Source organism: Salvelinus alpinus, chromosome 12, assembly GCF_045679555.1.
Source record: "Salvelinus alpinus chromosome 12, SLU_Salpinus.1, whole genome shotgun sequence".
NCBI classification, from domain to species: domain Eukaryota; kingdom Metazoa; phylum Chordata; class Actinopteri; order Salmoniformes; family Salmonidae; genus Salvelinus; species Salvelinus alpinus.
Genome location: NC_092097.1, coordinates 40,865,437 through 40,891,100, shown reverse-complemented (window position 1 = coordinate 40,891,100; position 25,664 = coordinate 40,865,437). Strand labels below are relative to the sequence as shown.

Here is a 25,664-nt window from a genome sequence, read left to right as displayed (position 1 = left end):
CTTATGTATATTGTTTGACTACTGATCTACGTTGGTCTCCGCTGTTTCTTTGTGGCCTTTCCCAGCTGGAGATCTGTTGGCGGATTGGATTGTCTGACTGACCACAACTTTCTGCATGTGGTATTTCATTTGTTTTGGCGTGATGTATACCGTGATGATTTAAGTTGTAGTGAAGACTACAGAGATGTGACACTCTTTATAGTTGTGTGGTAGAGTTGATTGCAATCTGATTGTATTAATGAGACCGGGTTCACCCATCACTTCATGAAAGGACAATTGCAATACTGAGGTCACGTGTGTTCACTGAACTCCTTTAGCGGGCTGGACTCTTTTAGGCCAGAGGTACAGGACTTTTCTTGAGGAACCAGAGCTCATAGTTATGTGATCATTTATTTTGGTAACGCAAAAGAACCCAGTTTAAGTTATTTCCAATGTTGTAAGGGTTTATGAAAAGTGTATCTCCATACCGACTTTTACATAAGTCTTTGTATTGGTGTAGACTTGACGGATCAGATGGGACTCATTCCCTCCCAAACAAAAAGGAGAAATCAATATTTTCTCTGGTAGGTACAACCTACCTGGCACCCCTACAAACAATAACCTCAAGTCAAAACCGTTGTCGTTTTCTCTTTTATTTGTAACCTTTATTTTGTAAGATGGTTGCCAAATATGTGATGGCCCAGAATCTAAATACTTTCAGGACACAAATCAGCTTAGCCGCTCCACTGAAGGTTGATGAATGTGTCTGAGAAGAACTACACATCTAGTGCCAAGTTAAAAAAAATCACGATCATTTTATGAGCACTGTGTGCTAGGCTATTTGTGATAAACCCCCCCATACTCTCACCACTAGTTTCAATGACTATTCTTAACACAGGTGATGTCATCACAACCAGATCATTGGTGTATAGATTGTGAAAAGAGCAGGAGTGCAATCATGTACAAAAGCTGTGAGGTGGTTTTCATTCATACAATAAATGCAGGATTTAGACCTGGAACCTCAGTTAACTATAGTTCAGTCAGGAATGCATCAATAACTGCTAGCATACATATCCAGTCAACTGAATCAACAATAAATAAACCAAAACCTGACAGTTAAGACATGGAGGCCTTTATTGTTTTCTTATGCTTACACAGTACACTGCAACACCCTCCCGAGCCCCCCCCCCTAAACAACAATCAACATGCATTTACACCACACACACACCAACATCCATGCTATTACACACATTCACGCAGTTTCCAATGTAAACAATGCAGGCTGAAAGAGTGATTTTAAAAAAGCAAGGTAGTCAGTTGTCCACTGTTGTGCCCTCGTAAGCAAGCGGAAGGCTCGTTCCATTTTCTTTTCTCTCAGTAAGTTCAAAGCGGGGCGAACAAAGAGGAAAAGAAACTGTCTACATCTTTTGGGATAAACTGCTGTCCACTCAGGCCATTTGACCAACCTTCGTCACACACACACACACACACACACACACACACACACACACACACACACACACACACACACACACACACACACACACACACACACACACACACACACACACACACACACACACACACACACACACACACACACACACACACACACACACACACACACACACACACACACACACACACACACACACACACACAGTGTTGGGAGGTCAGGATGCCCATTCATCCAACAGTCACCATTAAAGCAACAACATCCTCAAGTGTCTTATTAAAAATGTACTGTCTGAAATGTTATTTTCTTTAAAGTTATGTGATAGGAAGATGGGGGGTAGAGGGAGAGAAGTTAGTGTGAGAGGGAAGAGGAACGTCAAGAATTAGTGTGACACATTCTTTTCCCACAATCCTCAGCGGTAGAGGAAAAAGGCCTTGTTTTACTTCCCTTGTATGGGTTAGGATGGATTGATCGTCCGTTACCTAGCAACACTTTGGCGTCACTCACAAACCTGTCCATTGCTGCATTACCTCTTAGCGCGCACAAAGTACAAGGCATTGGTTTTAGGGTAGTACTTCACGTTCTGCTTCTTGTCCATCAAGCCCCCGAATATGATGAGCTCGCCCCTACCCTGGACCACTGTGTGAAGGCTGGTCTCGGGGGGGCCTGTGACGGCAGCGGGGGTGCCGTTCCCGTAAACCCTCCAGGAGACGAGACCGGCTGCTTTGGCTCGGGACACATCCAGGACATACATCTGCATGGGCTTGCAATTGAGCGACTGGTACAGGGGCTTGCCCACGTTCAGGCTCTGTGGCGGGTGGTGGCCAAGCCGCCGTGCGATAGGCGGGATGGAGTGTCCGTCAGACCCGGCAGCAGCAGCCTGTGGCGGGCTGGAAGAGGGGGATGTTCCTCCTGAAGCAGCTCCTTGGGACAAGGGGTTTGAGGAGGATGAAGAGGACAGGTTTTTGACAGCCTCCAGGCCTCGTCTCAGGGCTGCGGGGGACACGGCCCCCGGGGGAGTGCGTGGGGAGCCAGGGGCAGGTGGAGGCGTATGCACGCCGTTAGTGCTGGGTACCTCAGAAAGGGGGTGGGTGGCTGAGGGGGGAGACTCCCAGCCGTAGTCCGAAGAGACAGGGGGGCGAGAGGGCGGGGAGGCATCCTGGGCAGGGCTGGTCCGGGGAGAGGGGGATGAACCGTTGAGTAGAGGATGGAGGGAGGGCAGAGGCGGGCTGTCAGGCCCCTGGGAGGGGGATGGCTGTTGAGAGGAGGAGCCGGGGCTACCCTCTCTTGCACCCCCTCTGGCCGAGGGACGTGGTCTCAGTGTACCCCAGCGGCCGTTCACACAGGGGGCCTCCTCAACGGCCCCCAGGACGACCCCGGCGGCGCCGCTCCTTACAGGGGACTGGGAGCGCAGCGAGGAGGGCTCTGGGCCCAGGGGGCCAGGGGAGGCACTGATGGGGGAGGGCCGAGAGTTCAGGCTGGGGCTGAGTGGCGCACGGCCAGACGGAGCCTGGGAGAACACCACTACACACTGTCCAACCTGGAGAGAGCGTGAGATGGACAGACAGAAAACAATGAAGGAAGTTGAGTTGAAAGTAAACCTACAAAAAAATATCCCAACAGTGTTTAGTGCAGTGAGACCGTGGATAGATGACAGAGAGCAACATACCCTGCAGGCAGGGTGGCACCACAGTTCTGGGGCTCCATGGTCGTCGTTCTCCACCCTCAGCTGCTGCCATGTCCAGGGTGGGGCACCCATGTGCAGGAGCCAGGCATCTTTCAGCAGCTAGCAGGGACATGAGAGAGAAGGGAGGTGCAGAGTCACAAACAGCAAAACAAGAGGGCAGAGCTTTTTATGCATGGACAATAATAATGCTGCCTTTCATTAGAGAACATAGGCTCTCACTGCATTAGGGCCTCCACAGCCTCCCAGAATAAGAAGAGTCTCGTTGTCAATCACAATCTGTGAGAGAGGAGAATATACATTTAAAACATGTGGATAACCATCTATACAAGCCACAAAAAGGTAACTTGTATTCCCTGTAAAAGCACAGACAGATACCTTTCAAAAGTTTGGGGTCAATTAGAAATGTCCTTGTTTTTGAAAGAAAAGCACATTTTGTCCATTAAAATAACATCAAATTGATCAAAAATACAGTGTAGACATCGTTCATGTTGTAAATGACTATTGTAGCTGGAAACGGCTGATTTTTAATGGAATATCTACGTAGGCATACAAAGGCCCATTATCAGCAACCATCACTCCTGTGTTCCAATGGCACGTTGTGTTAGCTAATCCAAGTTTATAATTTTAAAAGGCTAATTGATCATTAGAAAACCCTTTTGCAATTATGTTAGCACAGCTGAAACTGTTGTTCTGATTAAAGAAGCAATAAAAGTGGCCTTAATTAGACTAGTTGAGTATTAGCATTTCTGGGTTCGATTACAGGCTCAAAATGGCCAGAAACAAATAACTTTCTTCTGAAACTCGTCAGTTTATTCTTGTTCTGAGAAATGAAGGCTATTCCATGCGAGAAATTGCCAAGACCCTGAAGATCTCGTACAATGCTGTGTACTACTTCCTTCACAGAAAACACCAGTCTCAACGTCAACAGTGAAGAGCCGACTCTGGGATGCTGGCCTTCTAGCCAGAATTCCTCTGTCCAGTGTCTGTTCTTTTGCCCATTTTAAACATTTATTTTTATTGGCCAGTCTGAGATATGGCTTTTTCTTTGCAGCTCTGCCTAGAAGGCCAGCATCCCGGAGTCGCCTCTTCACAGTTGACGTTGAGACTGGTGTTTTGCGGGTACTATTTAATGAAGCTGCCAGTTTAGGACTTGTGAGTCCCGCAAAACACCAGTCTCAACGTCAACTGTGAAGAGGCGACTCCGGGATGCTGGCCTTCTAGGCAGAGCTGCAAAGAAAAAGCCATATCTCAGACTGGCCAATAAAAATAAATGTTTAAAATGGGCAAAAGAACAGACACTGGACAGAGGAATTCTGGCTAGAAGGCCAGCATCCCAGAGTCGGCTCTTCACTGTTGACGTTGAGACTGGTGTTTTCTGTGAAGGAAGTAGTACACAGCGTTGTACGAGATCTTCAGTTTCTTGGCAATTTCTCGCATGGAATAGCCTTAATTTCCAGAACAAGAATAGACTGACGAGTTTCAGAAGAAAGTTCTTTGTTTCTGGCCATTTTGAGCCTGTAATCGAACCCACAAATGCTGATGCTCCAGATACTCAACTAGTCTAGAGGCCAGTTTTATTGCTTCTTTAAATCAGAACAACAGTTTTCAGCTGTGTTAACATAATTGCAAAAGGGTTTTCTAATAATCAATTAGCCTTTTAAAATAATAAAGTTGGATTAGCTAACACAATGTGCCATTAGAACTCAGGAGTGATGGTTGCTGATAATGGGCCTCTGTAGATATTCCATAAAAAATAAACTGCCATTTCCAGCTACAATAGTCATTTACAACATTAACAATGTCTACACTGTATTTCGGATCAATTTGATGTTATTTTAAAGAACAAAAAAGTGCTTTTCTTTCAAAAACAAGGACATTTATAACTGACCCCAAAATTTTGAACAGTAGTGTATTTACTAAATAATCTGAAATACTGCATGATGGGGATATGGAAGGTGTGTGGTGGAAATGCAGGAATTGAGATATGTAGAGGGTGATGGAGGTATTGAGGGGAGAAGGTGTGAAGGAAAAACATCCTGACCTGAGACTGGCCTCCTCGTGGGTGTGGGGACGGGCCGGAGATGGTGGGCTTGGACCAGGACCACTGCTCCAGATCCAGAACCCACACCTCGTTACTCCTGATTAGGGACCAGTGGAGAGAGCAGGGGGACACGGTGAGCCAAAAGCACACACCTTGACAGATTCACAGACAACTATCAACATAAAAGTTTAATGACATGATTTCCCTTTACTTTCAAGACATTCACACTACAACCTTTGAACATTGTCTCGCTATACCACAACTGTATTTATTTTAAGTGTTTTAACTGATGTGTCAGGTTGTTCCATTGTAGTGTCTGGTTTGGCACAGTATAGTAAAATGTGCAGAAAACTAAAAAGGTAAAAGCTCCTCAAAGTAATGACATACATTTGGCGGGCTCCTAGCGACCCTCCAAACACCACCATGGCGCTCCCTATGACGGAGGAGGAGTGACCGGCCATGGGTAGGGGTCCTTGGGTTGTCACGATGCAGTTCCACCTGAGGGCACATGGAGAAGTTTACGGGCTTAGCTAGATGACGGTAAAGTGATAAAAGACCAAGCACTGATGGCTAGGTAAGGCTATAAGTATAATTAAGTGAGAAGTAGGCATTGGTCTGAAGAAAAAGGAAATTCACAAGCCCCACAATGTTATTCCACCCATGCTCTACCAAGATTTTCCAGCACACAACTTTGACCTACTACAGTAGCTATGTTGGTCTATTGTACTTCAAACAATGTGCATGCAGGTTACTTAGGATTCAAACAGCCTAATTCATACTCTTAGAGGAGGTGCCTCCATAATAATGTGATTTGTACTGAATACAAGTTAAAGTATTGGATTCTTCACACACGCCACACTAATCCCATTCCACTACCTTTTCAAGCTTTTATTATTATTATATGAAAGCAAGCTTATTTGAGTGAGCTGTTTTGTCTGGTAGTAGTGGTGCCTGTCTGTATTTCCTAAAACCTTTATTTTAGCAATACATTTCATAACACACTTTTTTGGTCGGTAGGTGCCCAACATAAGTGTGTTGGACACAGTCACTAATTTATAGAGGTCTACAAAGCCTGTCTGCATTCTGGATTTCTGTAACTGTTAGCTAACCTGTGTAATATTGACATAAGTTCAGAAACACTTGTTTTACAAATATGGTCCTGTTTTATTAATTGTTGTGCTGATCAATGGTCAGTTCATTACCTCTGTCAAATGAATATGTAGCTTAAAGTTGTGTATTTGTATTTAAAGCTACAATACACATTTACAATAGGACTATATCTAAAAAGACATACAGCAGGACACTATGAAGTATATTATTCCTCTGAAGAGTACGAAGTAGGCCGTTTGAGAAGTTTGAATCCTAAGCAACCTGCATATACATTGCTTGAAGTACAATAGACCAACATAGTGTAGTAGGGCAAAGCTGGGTGCTGAAAACCCCTGGTAAAGCATGGGTGGAGTAGGCATTGTGGTGCTCACATGAATTTCCTTTCTTTTTCAGCTTCAGACCAATACCTACTTCTCACTTAAAAAGATTTTTGCACCGGAAGGTGATTTTCTGTTAAAGGTGCATTATACAACATTTCCACGTGCAAAGTCAGATTTTTTTGAAGCAACCAAATGTCTGTCATTGGCAGTGCTATTGTAACATTTAAATGTGTCATCTGCCAAAAGGTCTGGGCCTTAATGGTACAGGTTGTGTGCTTGCATAACTGCAAGGGTCGCTAGTTTAAACCCTGGTCTGCTGGCTGTTGCCAGCTGAAATCAGTTTTGAACTATCTATTAAAAGTATGTGTAGTATGTGTACCATGGATAGTCAAAAGTAATTGTCTGCTGTTTTCAGAAGGTATGTGTACCATGGATAGTCAAAAGTAATTGTCTGATGTTTTCAGAAGGTGAATAGCTCAATTGATTGTAACAGTAAAATATGACTCAATTTCCATTGAAAACAATGTATACTGTTGGGTTCCCAGAATATGAAATGTTACTTATTCATGTCACTGATGGAGGGCTAAGGTTGAGGGTCTACACCAGTAGTTAAGGGTTATAGGAGGAAGGTAGATAGTGGGTGCAACTAAGCCTGGAATGTGTTGAGTGCAGGGAAGCGATTACATGTGGCAGACATTGATAAGGGGAGACGGGTGGAGATCTTAGAAACTAACAATGTCACTGAGGGAGAGAGGGTAATGTATAACGTTTACATTATGTCAGCATGTTATTATTAGCCATCAGGGATCCTCTGGGAGGAGAAGAGACAGTCTGGTATCAATAACCATGACAGCCTTGAGTTGGGATGGAGTGAGCACTTTGGGGTAGAGGTCAGGTTAGATGAAGTAAGGAAGAACAGATATCACTAAGGTTCTGTCTAGCAACAGGGATGCAATGGCTGTTCGGTTGTGGAGGAGACAGCGTTAAATAACAGTGCTTGTGTGAAATGTTTTTTCTGAATTACAGCTGTAACGACCCTTTGGGAAGAATTAAACTTGGTTAAGCTTCTCTAGTGGCCATGAGTTATTTACTCTGAAAAATGAGAACCTAACAATACTAAACAAGAATAAACGCAATATTATGTAAAATCTTGGTTCCATGTTTCATGAGCTGAAATAAAATATCCCAGAAATGTTCCATACGCACAAAAAGCGTATTTTTCTAAAAGGTAGTACACAAATTTGTTTACATCCCTGTTAGTGAGCATTTCTCCTTTGCCAAGATAATCCATCCACCTGACAAGTGTGACATATCTAGAAGCAGATTAAACAGTATGATCATTACACAGGTGCACTTTGTGCTGGGGACAATAAAAGGCCACTCTAAAATGTGCAGTTTTGTCACACAACGCCACAGTTTTGAGGGAGCGTGCAACTGGCAAGCTGACTGCAGGAATGTCCACCAGAGCTGTTGCCAGAGAATTGAATGTTTTATTTCTCTACCAACGTCCTTTTAGAGAATTTGGCAGTACGTCCAACCGAACTCACAACCACGTGTAACCATGCCAGGCCTTCCACATCTGGCTTCTTCACCTGCGGGATCGTCTGAGACCAGCCACCCGTTGTGTGTTTGCACAACTTTAGAATTTCTGCACAAACTGTCAGAAACCGTCTCAGGAAAGCTCATCTGCGTGCCCGTCGTCCTCACCAGGGTCTTGACCTGACTGCAATTGGGCAAATACTCACCTTCGATGGCCACTGGCACGCTGGAGATTGTGCTCTTCACAGATGATACATGGTTTCAATTTTACCAGGCAGATTTCAGACACAGTCTATGGCGTCGTGTGGGCGAGCGTTTTGCTAATGTCAACGTTGTGAACAGATTGCCCCATGGTGGCAGTGGGGTTATGGTATGGGCAGGCATAAGCTACAGAGAACGAACACAATGGCATTTTATCAATGGCAATTTGAATGACGAGATCCTGAGGCCCACTGTTGTGCCATTAATCTGCCACCATCACCTCATGTTTCAGCATGATAAAGCACGACTTCATGTCGCAAGGATCTGTACACAATTCCTGGAAGCTGAAAATGTCTCACTTCTTCCATGGCCAGTATACTCACCTGACATGTCACTCATTGGGTTGCTCTGGATCGACGTGTACGACAGCATGTTCCAGTTCCCACAGAATATCCAGCAACTTTGCACAACCATTGAAGAGGAGTGGGACAACATACCACAGGCCACTATCAACAGCCTGATCAACTCTATCCAAAGGATATGTGTTGCGCTGCATGAGGCAAATGGTGGTCACACCAGATACTGACTGGTTTTAACTGATCCATGCCCCTACCTTTTTATTTAAGGTATCTGTGACCAACAGATGCATCTCTCTATTCCCAGTCATGTGAAATTAATAGATTAGGGCCTAATGAATTTATTTAAATTGACTGATTTCCTTATATGAACTGTAACTCAGTAAAATCTTTGAAATTGTTGCAAGTTGTGTTTATATTTTTGTTCTGTGTAAAAGAAAACTGTTTTAGATCATTGACTTTTGAAGGTTGTATAACTCAGCCATAGAGTCTAAAATATATCCCCATGTACACCATGGGGATATTCTTGTGCATCTTTCTTGTGCATTTTACAGCTTGTTTCTAGCCTAAAGCATCCTATACAGATTCTACCATTCTATACAATTATATAATCCAGGTTTGGTGGGGCATTAGTTGTTGACAAATATCCAACACATGGGCAAGTCCAGCATCCAGATCGGAGCTGTAAATACAATGAGTTGTTAGTTTGGCACTGTTGATCAGTACACATTTGGATTCAAATGTCAAGACAGGAGAAGGAGCGTACTGGAATTTATTCTGGATGTTCGAAACTGGTGAATTCTGATGCTAGCAAGCATGCATTTGCACACTATAATGCACAAGCGAAGAGCTGTTGAAATGTGCATTGGGGATTTAACATAGCTAGCTACATGTGGCTAGCTAGCTACATGTGGCTAGCAATTTGTTTTCTCAGTTTGAGTTGTTTCCATCGTTTGCGGTATGGTTTTGGAAACATAAGGAATGTATCTTTCATATCAGTGAGAAATAATTTAAATAAAGGTTCAATTAAACACCTTTATAGGGTTAGGGTTCCCACTCGGCCATATCTCCATGCAACAGCGCTAGTTTACAGAAGACAGACTGAAGACAAAGACGGCCACTTATGCTAACTGAACAAAGCTAACCGCTGAAAAACCTACCAAGAAAAATGTTCAAGAGCTAGGTAGCAGTGTGATAATTTGCCCAAAGTTGGGTGTTGGTTTTGAAATGATGTAGCTATGTTTTGTGGAAAAATGTAGGGCTGGCATTTGGACCTAAGCTAGCTAATGTTAGCTAGCGTCTGTGTCGAGGTCAGCTGTAGCTAGCTAGCTAGCTAATGACTGAAGTGATTTGTGTAAAAACTCTTCTTTGCCTGTTTGTTAGCTAGCTAGCTTACGGCTGACTGGTGTTAGCTAGCTAGAGAGGCTAGTTTCTGGACTTTGGATAAGCAAGCTAACATTAGCTAGGTAACGTTTACTAGCATTTTTTATTAACCTCAGCTTGAATATACACCATACAGTGTATGGTTGTTCTCATCCACTTCTTATAACTGGCAGCCTGGTTCTGCAGCATCAGCTGCAGAACTGTTGTTGCTTATCAACAGAGTTGTTCGACATGGTGTTAGAACTCTGAAATTCAACTGAAAAATATGTTAGCATGTCAGAAATGCTACGAAAAGGTAGCACATCATTTGAATCCTAATGGACAGAAGTTAGCATGTGAGAGGGATAAATTATACATTTAATAAAAACCGTTGCACCTACAAACTTAGATATTTTTTAAGTCCAATGGTCACTTTCAGGAGAATATAGTCTCGTTTTAATCCGACATCTAGAATTTGAGCTAGGTGGGCACAGAAAAGAACTCTGAAAACTCAATACCTAACAACCCTGTTAAAAATCTGGTAACAGCCGGACAGCTCATGACGATAGGCGGGGAGTGTGTCGTACCTCCTAGTTGATTTGCGAATTTTCATTGACATTGGTGTCATTGGCTTAGATATGATGGTATGGAGATTTGCACATAATGTTGAGCTTCAACCAATGCCATACTATTGTGGGGCTATGGGTTTTCAGTCTCTACACAGAAAGAATTGTCATGAGTAATAGCACTCTGACTATCAGCCTGTATGAGAGTGAACAGTAGTCAACATGTGATGTTGACACATACTGTATGGCTAAAGGAGTTCATTCATCCACAGGGTCTAGGCCTATCTCCAAACCTTCTGGTCTCTTCCTCTTACCAGTTTTTGGAGGGGGAGTATGTGTGGATCTCGTCAAAGAACCTCTCAGGCTGATGTAGTGGGTATGGGCTAGGTCGAGTCCATCCACCAAAAAGCACCAGCAGATTGTTGTACATCACCAGGGTAGCACCCGCTTTAGGAGACGGATAGGAGCCTGTGTGGGCAAAAGGAGTAAGAATAAGCCTTCATACAGTGCATTCGGACAGTATTCAGACCCCTTGACTTGTTCCACATTTTGTTACGTTACAGCCTTATTCTAAAATTGATTAAATTGTTTTTTCCCCCTAATCTACACACAATACTCATCTACACACACACAATACCCCATAATGACAAAGCAAAAACAGGTTTTTCGAAATTTTTGCAAATGTATTCTAAATGAAAAGTATTCAGACTCTAAACTCAGTACTTTGTTGAAGCACCTTTGGCAGCGATTACAGTCTCCAGTCTTCTTGGGTATGACGCTACAAGCTAGACAGACCTGTATTTGGGGAGATTATCCCATTCTTCTTTGTAGATCTTCTCAAGCTCTGTCAGGTTGGATGGGGAGCATCGCTGCACAGCTATTTTCAGGTCTCTCTAGAGATGTTAGATTGGTTTCAAGTCCGGGCCACTCAAGGACATTCAGACACTTGTCCCAAAGCCACTTCTGCGTTGTCTTGGCTGTATGCAGTTGGAAAGTGAACCGTCGCTCTGGAGCAGGGTTTCATCAAGGATCTCTGTGCTTTGCTCCGTTCACCTTTCCCTCGAGCCTGACTAATTTCTCAGTCCCTGGCGCTGAAAACATCCCCACAGCATGATGCTGCCACCATCATGCTTCAACGTAGGGATGGTGCCAGGTTTCCTCCAGACGTGACGCTTGGCATTCAGGCCAAATAGTTCAATCTTGGATTCATCAGACCAGAGAATCTTGTTTCACATGGGCTGAGAGTCCTTTAGGTGCCTTTTGGCAAACTCCAAGCGGGCTGTCATGTGCCTTTTACTGAGGAGTGGCTTCCGTCTGGCCACTCTACCATAAAGGCCTGATTGGTGGAGTACTGCAGAAAAGGTTGTCCTTCTGGAAGGTTCTCCCATCTCCACAGAGGAACTCTGGAGCTCTGTCAAGAGTGACAATCGGGTGGTTCTTGGCCACTGTGTTCTTGGGGACCTTCAATGCTGCAGAAATGTTTTGGTACCCTTCCCCAGATCTGTGCTTCAACACAATCCTGTCTCGGCGCTCTACAGACAATTCCTTCGACTTCATGGCTTGGTTTTTGCTCTGACATGCACTGTCAACTGTGGGACCTAAAATAGACATGTCCAATCAATTGAATTTACCACAGGTGGACTCCACTCAAGTTGTAGAAACATCTCAAGGATGATTCATGGAAACTGGATGCATCTCATAGCAAAGGGTCTGAATACTTATGTAAAGGTATCTGTTTTTACGTATTATAAATTTGCAAACATTTCTAAAAACCTGTTTTGGCTTTGTCACTATGGGGTAGTGTGTAGATCGATGAGGATTTTTATTTATTTAATTCATTTTAGAACAAGGTTGTAATGTAACAAAATGTGGAAAAGGGGGTCTGAGTAATTTCCAAATGGACTGTACATACTTCTATGTCATGCATACAAAGGTTGGAAGTCGATTTAAACATGACAAACTACATCTGCAAGCGGAGTAAAAAAATTACTAAAACAATAAAAAATTAATAAAAAAATTACCGAACCATCAAGGAACGTTATTTTCACTTTCCTTGTTACAAGTAGGCAGTATCCACCCCAAGAGCTGATTTCTTACCCGAGGCTAAAGGGCGGATCCACTCCTTGCTGTTGAGGTCAAGTCTCCACAGGTCGTTGAAGGCAGCGTTGCAGCTACTTTGAGTACAGCCCCCAAACACATACATGGACTGGTTGGAGTCGTAGTAGCATGCACCTGCAACACACACATACATGGTTTGAGTCATAATGATTTACAAACTGGCGTCCGTGGGCCAGATCCTGCCTGTTAATCAATTTAGAATAGCCCTTGGATCAATTATGAACATTCATTTAATTTTTTGTTTTTGTTTTAATCTCGTAAAAATCCGGTGTTTAGTGCCAAAAGGAGCATTCGTTCAATATTCTCCAATGGGAGAATCTGTATTCCTGTAGTCCCACCCCTTGATTGCTGTCAATCAATATCACCCAACATACCAGTTACAGCCAATTAGAGCTGCAAACAGGGGTACAAGGGTCTGCCCGCCTGTCGGCTCTTTCACCACAGATGAGATCACTACACTGCCCAATACACCAGAGCGTGCTTTGTACTTAACTCAGCTGTGAGTGAAAAAGACCATGGACTCAGTTATGGCGATCATGAATTTAGACTGCAACATCGCTTGCTTCGTAGTCTGCTGAGCATCCTGATCTACTTTTACATAATGACGTTCGGTGGCTAAGGGTAATAATACTCTCAAGAGAACAGCCTGTGAGCTTAGGGAGGACATAGTTGCTTTTCTCCGCCACAAGAAAGCTAACACATATCTAACAAAAATGCTTGATGAGTTCGTATCAGATGTTTTTCAGTGATCTTCAATCAACTGAATGGACTTAATTTGGGACTACAGGGGAGGGATAAAACAGTTATTGACATGATTGAAAAACAGACTTATTTTCAAAATACATTTTCTCCTCTGAATTGAGCCCAAACAAAAGGCTCTATTTCGCTACACTGCGCAACTATATTCAGTCACCATCAGTTAGAGCTGGGCGATATGGCCTGAAAATCATCAGGATTTTTTTCAAGCTTATGGGTGATTCACAATATACATCGATTTTTTTAAATGTTTTCTCTAAATCTTTGATGTACAAATACAGGTCAAATACACTGCATTTCAAACAGTCAGCAATAATCAAATGAATTCCGTGCTTGTGAAATTAGGCTAAATACACAGTGTACAAAACGTGTGCCATTCAGCGGGTGAATGGACAAGACACAAGATTGAAGTGTGCCTTTGAACAGGTATGGTAGTAGGGGCCAGGCACACCGGTCTGTGTCAAGAACTGCAACACTGCTGGGTTTTTCACGCTCAACAGTTTCCCTTGTGTATCAAGAATGTGCCACCACCTAAAGGACATCCAGCCAACTTGACAACTGTGGCAAGCATTGCAGTCAACATGGGCCAGCATCCCTGTGGAATGCTTTCGACACCTTGTAGAGTCCATGCGCCGACGAATTGAGGCTGTTCTGAGGGGGAAAGGAAGGTGTTCTTAATGTGTTGTACACTCAGTGTATAAGCCCCACTAATAATACAATTATTTTAACAAAATAGTTTAACCTGCTTTTTTTGCAATAATCACTTATCTGGCTTTCAAGTATGTCTATGAAAATGCCCTTTTTGTTACAAATTTAAAAAGAAACACGAATAATGCACATTCACTAATAATGACTAACTTCTTGTAGCAGACATTATATAAAATGAACACAAGGTCTCAAACAATCTCACGTGCTAGTGAGTAGCCAGCTAATCTTTATATTTCCTGTTTAGCCAACTTGGATCTATTTCCTAGCTAACAAGGTTGAACAGTTGAATTGTTGTGAACACACCCTTCTGTCTCCAACTGTTTGAACAGCATGCTAGCCTGTCCACTTTGTTCAGATGTTGAAATCAAGTGTAAGCCTACCTTATTTCTCAGAATGAGAACGAGTTGCCAATTCCTTATATAAAATAGTGTTCTATGCTTATTGCACACACAACCAACTCTCTCCCCCACGTTCTCTACAGATGTGGGGGAGAGAGACTTCTCCGCAAAAGCTAGTCAACTGAGATATACCATGCATAAAAGGTTTCTATGGGTAAAAAAATATTTAAATAAATAACAAAATGATAAAGAAATCGAAAATAAAACAGAATATGATACTAGTCAACTGAGATATGCCATGCACAAAGGTCTCCTATGTGTAAATAAAAACTAAAGATGAAGCTAAGTATGTAATTAAACAATTTGATGCATTGAATTAGGCTAATCTTAAAAGCACTTAAAATGAACTTTTAGCAACATTTCATTTTAATAAAAGAGCTTCATAAGATTAGAATTGTGTTTGTGCATTGTTTTTTGTACCGGTTTTAGGATAGAGTAATCCCATGTAGAAAATATCTGGCCCCCGTAAATAACCTTTTTCAAATCCAACCCCTGCAAGATGGGGCTATTCAACTGACTTACACCTTCAATGCCCTATCCCTAATACTTTCAATTTAAATTGTGTATGGCATTACTTTTTTAAAGATAATACTTAGGACTGCACAGCCTGGAGTTGATTATCCAGCTTATACCATGGCCAATCAACTCAATTCAACAAAGCGGTGGTATATGTTGTATACTGACTGTGTGAGAAGCGTTGCGTGATGGGTGTTCCAGGATATGGGTATGTACGACTCTCCCACTGAATATTGCCCTCCTGGACGGCCCGCAGAAAACCATGGTAACACTGATATGCAACACCTGGGGGGAGAAAGAGATTGGAGATGAGGTGAGTGACTACTATGGTTTTATGTGAGTCACAGCCACAATAAAAGCAACATAATAAGTAACACGTCATTATCTTAACTGTTTTTTAAATAATAAGTCACTTATTGTCATGGTTGACTCAAGTGTCCCATCTGAAAATGGGATAAACATTACTTGACCCATTGTAAAAAAGAAACCACTTCAGTCAAACAGCTGAGTGGTAGTTTGGGTTTCCACTTGGGTGTCTCAAAATGCAGCATAATGGCATGCTGTTGCCTTCTTGGTAATGCTGAGCGATTAGTGCTTTATGAGGTCGGTTCGGTTTCAGTTCAATTATTACAAAATAAGCACGTTTTCGATTTCACTATGTATTTATTTGACATTAAATTCATTATTAAATAAGCCAAAAAAATTGTAAACATTCAATTGCCAAAACATTGAAAATATTATATTGTCTCCGTCAGGTCCACATTGGGTAGACATGAATTGAAAAAAAGGAAATTACTATGAAATAATAAAATATTGAAGTTGTGTATATTACTTAGTTTTATTTGATGACTCTAATATTTTTTATTCCTTAGTCATTATCTCATCTCTGCTCAGGCAGTAGCAGCCAGCCAGCCAGACAACGTTATCTCTGCTCAGGAAGTAGCAGCCAGCCAGACAACGTTATCTCTGCTCAGGCAGTAGCGGCCAGCCAGACAACGTTATCTCTGCTCAGGAACTAGCAGCCAGCCAGACAACGTTATCTCTGCTCAGGCAGTAGCAGCCAGCCAGACAACGTTATCTCTGCTCAGGCAGTAGCAGCCAGCCAGACAACGTTATCTCTGCTCAGGCAGTAGCAGCCAGCCAGACAACGTTATCTCTGCTCAGGCAGTAGCAGCCAGCCAGCCAGCCAGACAACGTTATCTCTGCACAGGCAGTAGCAGCCAGCCAGCCAGACAACGTTATCTCTGCTCAGGCAGTAGCAACCAGCCAGCCAGACAACGTTCTCTCTGCTCAGGCAGTAGCAGCCAGCCAGCCAGACAACGGTATCTCTGTGTGCTCTCCATACTGTACTGTCATTAGTCATCATATTTAGCTAGCTTAGCCTGCCTAAGTATGCTGCAGAGCTGTCTTGACAAAATCATTTGACTAGTTCTCCAAAGTAGATAAGGCATAATTTCACGAACTATCTCTATCCCTCTCTCACCGTTGTGGTGTACATTCCTCTCTCATGCAGTCTATGTGGTCTGTGTGTACAAAGCCTTCAGAAAGTGTTGACACCTGTTTACTTTCTCCACTTTGTTACAGCCGGAATTTAAAATAGATTAAATAGAGATTTTTTTGTTACTGGCCTTCACACACACACAAACACAATACTTCATAATGTCAGTGGAATTATTTTTTGGGATTTTTTAAAACAAATTAATAAAAAATGAAAAGCTGAAATGTCTTGAGTCAATAAGTATTCAACCCCTTTGTTACGGCAAGCCTAAATACGTTCAGTCATAAACATTTGCTTAACAAGTCACATAAATTGAATGGACTCACTGTTTGCAAAAATAGTGTTCAACATGATTTTTGAATTACCCCAAACACAGATGCTGCAGCATTTGCATTGTCTATAGGCTATGGCTTGCTACTATAGTATTCTACAGAATATGGTTATATCTCCCTGACCTGAACCGAATGCACACTGTAAAATGTGCAAAGTATTTCTGCCTCGTGCTGCAACACTGCTTGACTGGGGTCTGAGTGTGTGCACGTGAAGAGCTGAGTTACATATTCATTTTTAGAAGCGTTCCACACAGGCATAAAAGTTTGTTTAACTTGAAATGGAAGTCTACTGAAGAGAGACTTTGTCCTTGTGTTCCTTGGCTATTTACACTGTTTTGTTCACAAGCTAGGTTGTTTTTCAATATTTGAGTTTGAACTGCTGAGGAAGAGAAGCAACGTGGATACTTGTCAGACTCCCAATCTACAGGCACAAACATGACTTGAGTCGCATTACCACGGTAACCTCCCGCCCTTAAAGAGGCAGGTGAACATTTTTGTCTCATCTGATATTTTGGTTAAAAGTCTCAGGTCACAAAACATTTACTTAAACAATTCCACATTACTCCTTACTAGTAATACATTTATTGTTTTAGAGACATTACAAAGCACGCTCATCTGTTTTTTTGTGTTTTGTTATTGCAATTTTAGCCCAAAAATTATTTGGTCTGGTTTGAAATCTGAGTGACTGGTAGATTTTGAAATCTACCTGCCACAGTGGCTGATGTACCAGAAAGTACATTTTAGGCCCTGGCCGTTAGCAAGTGGTGGTGCTCAAAAAGGTAAAGGCGACCATTCTTCAGTACCTGAAGAGGGAGGGTGAAGCAGAGAAAGTGAAGGCTGGGGAACACACGTTCTTTATTGTTGTGTAATGTGGTTTAATGGGACAGCTGGTGGTGGAATGTAATGTCTCTAACTTAAGTGTATTCAGTAACCATTTCACAATAACATTGTTCTCTTAGATATATTATTGTATACATTTGGTTAGCATGTTCAATTAATAAATCCAAATTATTAATAATGTGTCTGTTTTCATTAACAAATTAAGTTTATATAATATAGACTTTCTCAGAAATACACAAATTACTTTAAAAGCACTGTAAATTACCTTGACCCATGGATGCATATCAAAAAATAAAATAAGCATTTACATTTTGGGACGGTTCAAGTTCAGTTTGGTTTAGTTGAAATTGCACTTCGGAACGGTGATGAAAAAAGTTAGTCGCAAGCCCTGGTTATGGGTATGCTTGTAATCACTAAACACATGCAAAATCCTAGAGGAAAACCTGATTCAGCCTGCTCTCCGGTGACAGAAGAAATGCACACCAGGTTAGGTGAGGTGCTGGCTAGCAGAGTAGAACACTTGAAAAAGAAGAGCCGCACACTAGGAGCTCAGATGCAATAATTTAATAACGTTTCGACAGCCAAGCTGCTTTCATCAGGCAATAATGACAAACACTGCGGGTCACTAGTTTATATAGAGTTTGAAAGGACACACATGGGTGTCTAATCATGGCCGGCTGTGGCTTGATTTCATTGGTCAATTTTCAGATATAAATAGAACATATAATAAAGCATGAATGGATTACATACGATCAGAGTTACCATTTGGCCACATTGACCTACAAACATTTACAATGGATAGCAAAAACATAAATCACAAGAATGGCTTCAGATCAAACTTTCCGTTGAAACCGAAGGAAGCAAGGATCTTTAAATTAAAGATTCAGATGGCCTCTTGTTTTAACAATCTATTGTCAAGGTCACCCCCTCTCCTAAGGAGGGTGCAGTGTTCGATGCCAAAATAGCGAAGGGACAAAATAGAGTAGTTTGCTTCCAAAAAGTGTGCCGCAATTGGATACGTCATGTTTTTGCACCTAATGGTGCTACGATGCTCAGAGATTATTACTTTTAGTTCGCACTTTGTTTTGCCCACATCATTTTTTAAGATAAATAACTACCTTAGTTGAGCACGTGACAACACCTTTGATTGATCTGATTCCCTGTTTGGGGGTGTTTTAATGATCTACATTTGTAAGTTCCATTGCATTGAGTGCAGCCATTACACTTGTAGTTTCCATCCGGAAGGGGCACAAGGAGATGTCATGCGGGGGTATTATGGGGTGGTAAATCAGAGTTTACCACTTGATCTCAGATTTCTGCTCCAAGAGAATACGACCAAGGGAGGGTCCGAAAAAACACATTACCAATACTGTCATCGGATCTTAGAATGTGCCAATGTTTGTGAACGATTCCCTTAATTTGTTCAGAGTATTTTGAATAGCGCGTAGTAAGAACGCAAGAACGCTTCTTTTTGCGAGACGATCTCTTTCAAATACTATGTCTTTTTTTCCCTCAATGCCAGTATTGATCTGACCATTTTTGTACCCACTTTTCTTGAATTTCCTTTGCATCTCAGCCATGTTTCTGTTGAAAGCTGAATTCACCTTTCAGAAAGACAATAACCCAAGACAAGGCCAAATCTACACTGGAGTTGCTTACCAAGAAGACGGTGGATGTTCCTGAGTGGCCGAGTTACAGTTTTGACTTAAATCCGCTTGAAAATCTATGGCAAGACCTTAAAATGGTTGTCTAGCAATGATCAACAACCAATTTGACAGAGCTTGGAGAATTTTGAAAAAATAACAGGCAAATCATGCACAATCCAGGTGTGAAAAGCTCTTAGACTTACCCAAAAGACTCATAGCTGTAATCACCTCCAAATGTGATTAATACATGTATTGACTCAGGTGGTTGAATACTAATTCTAATGAAGATAGTATTTATTTATTCATTTTTACAAATATTATAATTTTTCTTCCACTTTGAAAGAGTATTTTCTGTAGATCGTTGACAAAATAAATGACAATCAATTTTAATCCCACTTTGTAACAACAAAATATCTAACCTAATGTAGCAGGCATAAAAGTGTATCCATCTCTGTCTGAGCCAGAAAAAACAAGCGCAATGGATTATGGTTAATGTATTTCATTACCACGTTTCTGTGCTGAACTAGGTTGAATATTTGCTTAATGACAACTACAACTCCTTTCAGTCCAGCATCCCACATACACTGAACAAAAATATAAACGCAATATGTAAAGTGATCATGATCATTACACTGGTGCACCTTGTGCTGGGGACAAAAAGGCCACTAAAATGTGCAGTTGTCACACAACACAATGCCACAGAGGTCTGAAGTTTTGGGAGAGTGTGCAATCGGCAAGCAAACTGCAGGAATGTCCACCAGAGCTGTTAACAGAACATTTGTTGTTAATTTCTCTACCATAAACTGCTTCCAATGTCGCTTTAGAGAATTTGACAGTACATCCAACCAACCACACAACCACAGACCACATGTATAGCGTCATGTGGGCGAACGGTTTGCTAATGTCAACGTTGTGAACAGAGTGCCCCATGGTGCCGGTGGGGTTATGATATGGGCAGGTGTAACCAATGTGAAATGGCTAGCTAGCTAGCGGGTTGCGCGCTAATAGCGTTTCAATCGGTGACGTCACTCGCTTTGAGACCTTGAAGTAGTTGTTCCACTTGCTCTGCAAGGGCCGCTGCTTTTGTGGAGCGATGGGTAACGATGCTTTGTGGGAGGCAGTTGTAGATGTGTGCAGAGGGTCCCTGGTTCGAGCCCAGGTAGGGGCGAGGAGAAGGACGGAAGCTATACTGTTACACAGGCATAAGATTGCATTTTATCGATGGCAATAAGAATGCACAGAGATACCGTGACGAGATCCTGAGGCCCATTGTTGTGCCATTCATCTGCCGTCATCACCTCGTGTTTCAGCGTGATAATGCACAGCCCCATGTTCCAAGGATCTGTACACAATTCCTGGAAGCTGAAAATGTCCCAGTTCTTCCATGGCCTGCATGTCACCCATTGAGCAAGTTTGGGATGCTCTGGATCGATGGAAACGGCAGCATGTTCCCATTCCCGCCAATATCCAGCAACTTCGCAACCATTGAAGAGGCGTGGGATATTCGAACAGCCCGATCAATTCTACGCAAAGGAGATGTGTCACGCTGCATGAGGCAAATGGTGGTCACACACCAGATACAGACTGGTTTTCTGATCCACACCCCTACCATTTTTTAAGGTATCTGTGACCAATAGATGCATTTCTGTATTCCAAGCCATGTGAAATACATAGATTAGGGTCTAATGAATTTATTTCAATTGGCATATTTCATTATATGAACTGTATGTATGCATGTTGCGTTTATATTTTTGTTAAGTATATTTCTTTTTTTATCCCCAATTTCATGATATCCAATTGGTAGTTACGATCTTGCCTCATCACTGCAACTCCCCAACGGGGTCAGGAGAGGCGAATGTTGAGACAAGCGTCCTCCGAAACATGACCCGCCAAGCCACACTGCTTCTTTTAAACACACTGCTCGCTTAACCCAGATGCCAGCCACACCAATATATTGGAGGAAACAACATTTGACCAACAACCGAAGTCAGCTTGCAGGCACCCGACCAGCCACAATGAGTAGCTAGTGCGCGATGAGCCAAGGAAAGGCCCCCGGCCAAACCCCCCACCAACCTGGACAGCGCTGGGGCAATTGTGCACAGCCCTATGGGGCTCCCGATCACGGACGGCTGTGGCACAGCCTGGTATTGAACCTCAGGTTGTAATGGCGCCTCAGCACTGCGATGCAGAGCCTTAGACCGCTGCCACTCGGGACACCAGCATCCCACATAGTTCTCGACTTGATTCTCTCATAAATTATTTGATTTCTCTCTAGAGAAACAGCTCATTGGGCTCACAATTTTTTTATAAATGCAATTCAAGTATTTGAGAGTAACAATGGCGCCGGAGAAGGGTGACGTTTTACGTGTCCCCAACCGATCGTGTTTTTTTGTTTGTTTATAAAAAAAAATGTTTTTACTTATTTTGTACATAATGTTACCGCTACCATCTATTATGTCCGAAAATAACTTCTAGACATCAGGACTGCGATTACTCACCACAGACTGGCAGAATCTTTTTTTGCCTTTAACAAGTCTGACGAGCCCGATGCGAATGATATACTACTTTCCGGGATTCCTCCGATGGCATTGAGGAGGAGTACACCACATTAGTCATTGGCTTCATTAATAAGTGCTTCGTTGACGTCGTCCCCACAGTGACCGTACGTACATACCCCAACCAGAAGCCATGGATTACAGGCTACATACGTACTGAGCTAAAGGCTAGAGCTGCCGCTTTCAAGGAGCGGGACTCTAACCCGAAAGTTATAAGAAATCCCGCTATGCCCTCCGACGAACCATCAAACAGGTATAGCTTCAATACAGGACTAAGATCGAATCGTACTACACCGGCTCGGACGCTCGTCGGATGTGGCAGGGCTTGCAAACCATTACAGACTACAAAAGGATACACAGCCGAGAACTGCCCAGTGATACGAGTCTACCAGACGAGCTAAACTACTTCCATGCTCACTTCAAGGCAAATAACACTGAAACATGCAAGAGAGCAACAGCTGTTCCGGAAGAATGTGTGATCATGCTCTCCACAGCCGATGTGAGTAAGACCTTTAAACCGGTCAACATTCACAAGGCCGCGGGCCCAGACGGATTACCAGGACGTGTACTGCGAGCATGCGCTGACCAACTGGCAAGTGTCTTCACTGACATTTTCAACCTCTCCCTATCCGGGTCTGTAATACCAACATGTTAGAAGCAGACCACCATAGTGCCTGTGCCCAAGAACACTAAGGTAACCTGCCTAAATGACTACAGATCCGTAGCACTCACGTCTGTAGCCATGAAGTGCTTTGAAAGACTGGTTATGGCTCACATCAACACCATTATCCCAGAAACCCTAGATCCAATCCAATTTGCATACCGCCCCTACAGATCCACAGGTGATGCAATCTCTATTGCACTTCACACTGCCCTTTCCCACATGGACAAAAGGAACACCTATGTGAGAATGCTATTCATTGACTACAGCTCAGCGTTCAACACCATAGGACCTCAAAGCTCATCAATAAGCTAAGGACCCTGGGACTAAACACCTCCCTCTGCAAATGGATCCCGGACTTCCTGATGGGCCGCCCCCAGGTGGTTAGGGTAGGTAACAACTCATCCGCCACGCTGATCCTCAACACAGGGGCCCCTCAGGGGTGCGTGCACAGTCCCCTCCTGTACTCACTGTTCACTCATGACTGCACGGCCAGGCACGACTCCAATACCATCAAGTTTGCCGATGACAACAGTGGTAGGCCTGATCACCGACAACAACGAGACAGCCTATAGGGAGGAGGTCAGAGACCTGGCCGTGTGGTGCCAGGACAACAACCTCTTCCTCAACGTGATCAAGACAAAGGATATGATTGTGAAAATGGAGGATCGAGCATGCCCCCATTCTCATCGACGGGGCTGTAGTGGAGCAGGATGAGAGCTTCAAGTTCCTTGGTGTCCACATCACCAACAAACTAACACGATCCAAGCACACCAAGACAGTCGTGAAGAGGGCACGACTAAACCTATTCCCCCTCAGGAGACTGAAAAGATTTGGCACCGGTCTTCAGATCCTCAAAAGGTTCTACAGCTGCACCACCGAGAGCATCCTGACTGGTTTCATCACTGCCTGGTATGGCAACTGCTCGGCCTCCGACTGCTAGGCACTACAGAAGGTAGTGCTCACGGCCCAGTACATCACTGGGCCAAGCTTCCTGCCATCCAGGACCTCTATACCAGGCGGTGTCAGAGGAAGGCCCTAAGAATTGTCAAAGACTCCAGCCACCCTAGTCATAGACTGTTTTTTCTGTTACCGCATGGCAAGCGGTGCCGGAGCGCCAAATCTAGGTCCAAGAGGCTTCGAAAGATGTTCTACCCCCATGCCATAAGACTCCTGAACAGCTAATCAAATGGCTACCCAGACTATTTGCATTGCCCCCCTCTGGAACACTGCTGCTACTCTCTGTAATTATCTATGCAGAGTCACTTTAATAACTCTACCTACATGTACATATTACCTCAACTAACCAGACCAGTGCCCCCGCACATTGACTCTGTACCGGTACCCCCCTGCATATAGTCTCGCTTTGGTATTTTACTGCTGCCCTTTAATTACTTGTTACTTTTATTTCTTATCCGTATTTTTTTAAACTGCATTGTTGGTTAGGGGCTTGTAAGTAAGCATTTCACTATCTGTTGTATTCGGCACATGTGACTAATAAAATTTGATTTGAATAGACGTTGGTCAATTAGTTGTTTAATAACCAAAACATTTTTATTTGGGTTATTTGCACAGCACTACTATTTGGGTTTAGAACGGTGGTGGAGGTTGTTGTTCAGTAGAGAGACATACCTTTAATGAGGCGATACCACTGTTTACACACCAGTGCAGCGGTCTTGTGCTCCTGGTATGGTGAGAGGAAGGACAGGATGTATTCTAGGACTTCCTCCGGCAGCTCCACCATTGTCCCCTCACCCTCATTGCAGCCTTCTACGTCCCCCTCTCCTCTGCTGGTCCCCAATTTCAGATCTCCCCCCTGTGCCATTCCAACAGGCCCTGATACATCTTCCTCTGTATCCATGGCAACAAAGTACCCATCATCACTGTCTGAAGAGCGGGACATTCTTTCTGTGCCTGGACATAGATGGGAGATGACAATAAAAAGGTGGGCCCAAAGACAAACAATAATAGTACCTTCCATCAATTCCATCACGTAACATGTGCTTCATGGTAGTATTGGGAATTTACAACAGGGTTGGGATAGACATACTGTAGCTAATTTAGCTTACTAGCTTTGGGACAGGGAGTATGTGTATTGGTTGGAACCAATACACAGACTCCCGATGTTAAGCAACCTGCTTAATTAATGTAGCTAGCTAGCTGGATAACTAAGCAAAGTGGTTAGCTAATTGGCACAATACCGTTAGCTAGCTACTAGTAGCATTAACAGCCACCGATGAACGCATCCTTTCTGGCCCGCCCTCACTAATTAGAATTTCCATCTATGGTAGGGCATCAAATTAGTTAACACTGTGTCAAATAATTTATATTTTGCTACCAATCCGTGGAAAACTGTAATGAAAAATGCCAGTGTATCTGTGGAATATAACGTTAGAGATAGCTTGCTAGCTAGTAGGTATAGCTAAAGTAGCTAGCTAAAGCGTTAAGTTAGCCAGCTAGGATGCAGTAAGAAACTACTGACGTTAGTGGTTTGTTTGGTTTCTGCTCTATTTCTGTCAGGTTTTCAGGGGCCATATTTCCCTTCCAATCATAACCCCAACAGCTTTGATATTCACCGTAATTCTGCACGTATTCTTTAGTTGGTTTTCTATCTTGTGAATTATCTTTTCTCATTCCCTTTATCAGCTTCTGCAGTAAATCGCCATACTCCAAGCATTCGCCATTTTCATCATCTGCAACGCGGGAGCGCGCACGTAAATCGTCATGGTCAAGAACCAGAGAAATGAAGTGGATTGGTAATAATCGGTATAGCTAGGTCTATTGGACTATAATACTGTACCATGACAAACAAACACAACATATTGAATCAAATTACTATCAAATCAAGAAATTACCCACATTTTATATTATTGCATTGATACCAATTTGATCATCTACATCACCCTCCCTTTTGTACACTGCTGCTACTCACTGTTTGTTTGTACTTCATAGTCACTTCGCCCCCACCTACATGTACACCTACATGTACAGATTACCTCAACTGCCTGTACCCCCGCAC

General features: G+C 43.0%; 1 protein-coding gene across 1 annotated transcript; it reads right to left on the bottom strand.

Annotated features, from left to right (window-relative positions):
* Positions 1-1,095: 1,095 nt before the first annotated feature.
* Positions 1,096-25,378, bottom strand: LOC139536107 (F-box only protein 42-like). The gene is made up of 10 exons (XM_071336267.1): positions 25,222-25,378; positions 24,278-24,559; positions 15,282-15,398; positions 12,715-12,849; positions 10,932-11,085; positions 5,551-5,661; positions 5,164-5,260; positions 3,342-3,398; positions 3,105-3,221; positions 1,096-2,975 (listed from the first exon to the last, which is right to left on the bottom strand). The coding sequence occupies exons 1-10, from the start codon at positions 25,277-25,279 to the stop codon at positions 1,962-1,964; spliced, it is 2,142 nt and encodes a 713-aa protein (XP_071192368.1). The 5' UTR covers positions 25,280-25,378; the 3' UTR covers positions 1,096-1,961.
* Between the last annotated feature and the right edge of the window lie 286 nt (positions 25,379-25,664).

What these genes read in the sequence shown, in the direction of transcription:
- LOC139536107 (XM_071336267.1), bottom strand. Translation starts at nt 25,279, where the DNA reads ATGAGAAAAGATAATTCACAAGATAGAAAACCAACTAAAGAATACGTG. An exon ending in AGAATACGTGCAGAATTACG is followed by an intron (nt 24,560 to 25,221) that starts GTGAATATCAAA and finishes ATCTATGTCCAG; the next exon opens with GCACAGAAAGAATGTCCCGC. An exon ending in GCTGTGGAGGCCCTAATGCA is followed by an intron (nt 3,222 to 3,341) that starts GTGAGAGCCTAT and finishes TGTCCCTGCTAG; the next exon opens with CTGCTGAAAGATGCCTGGCT.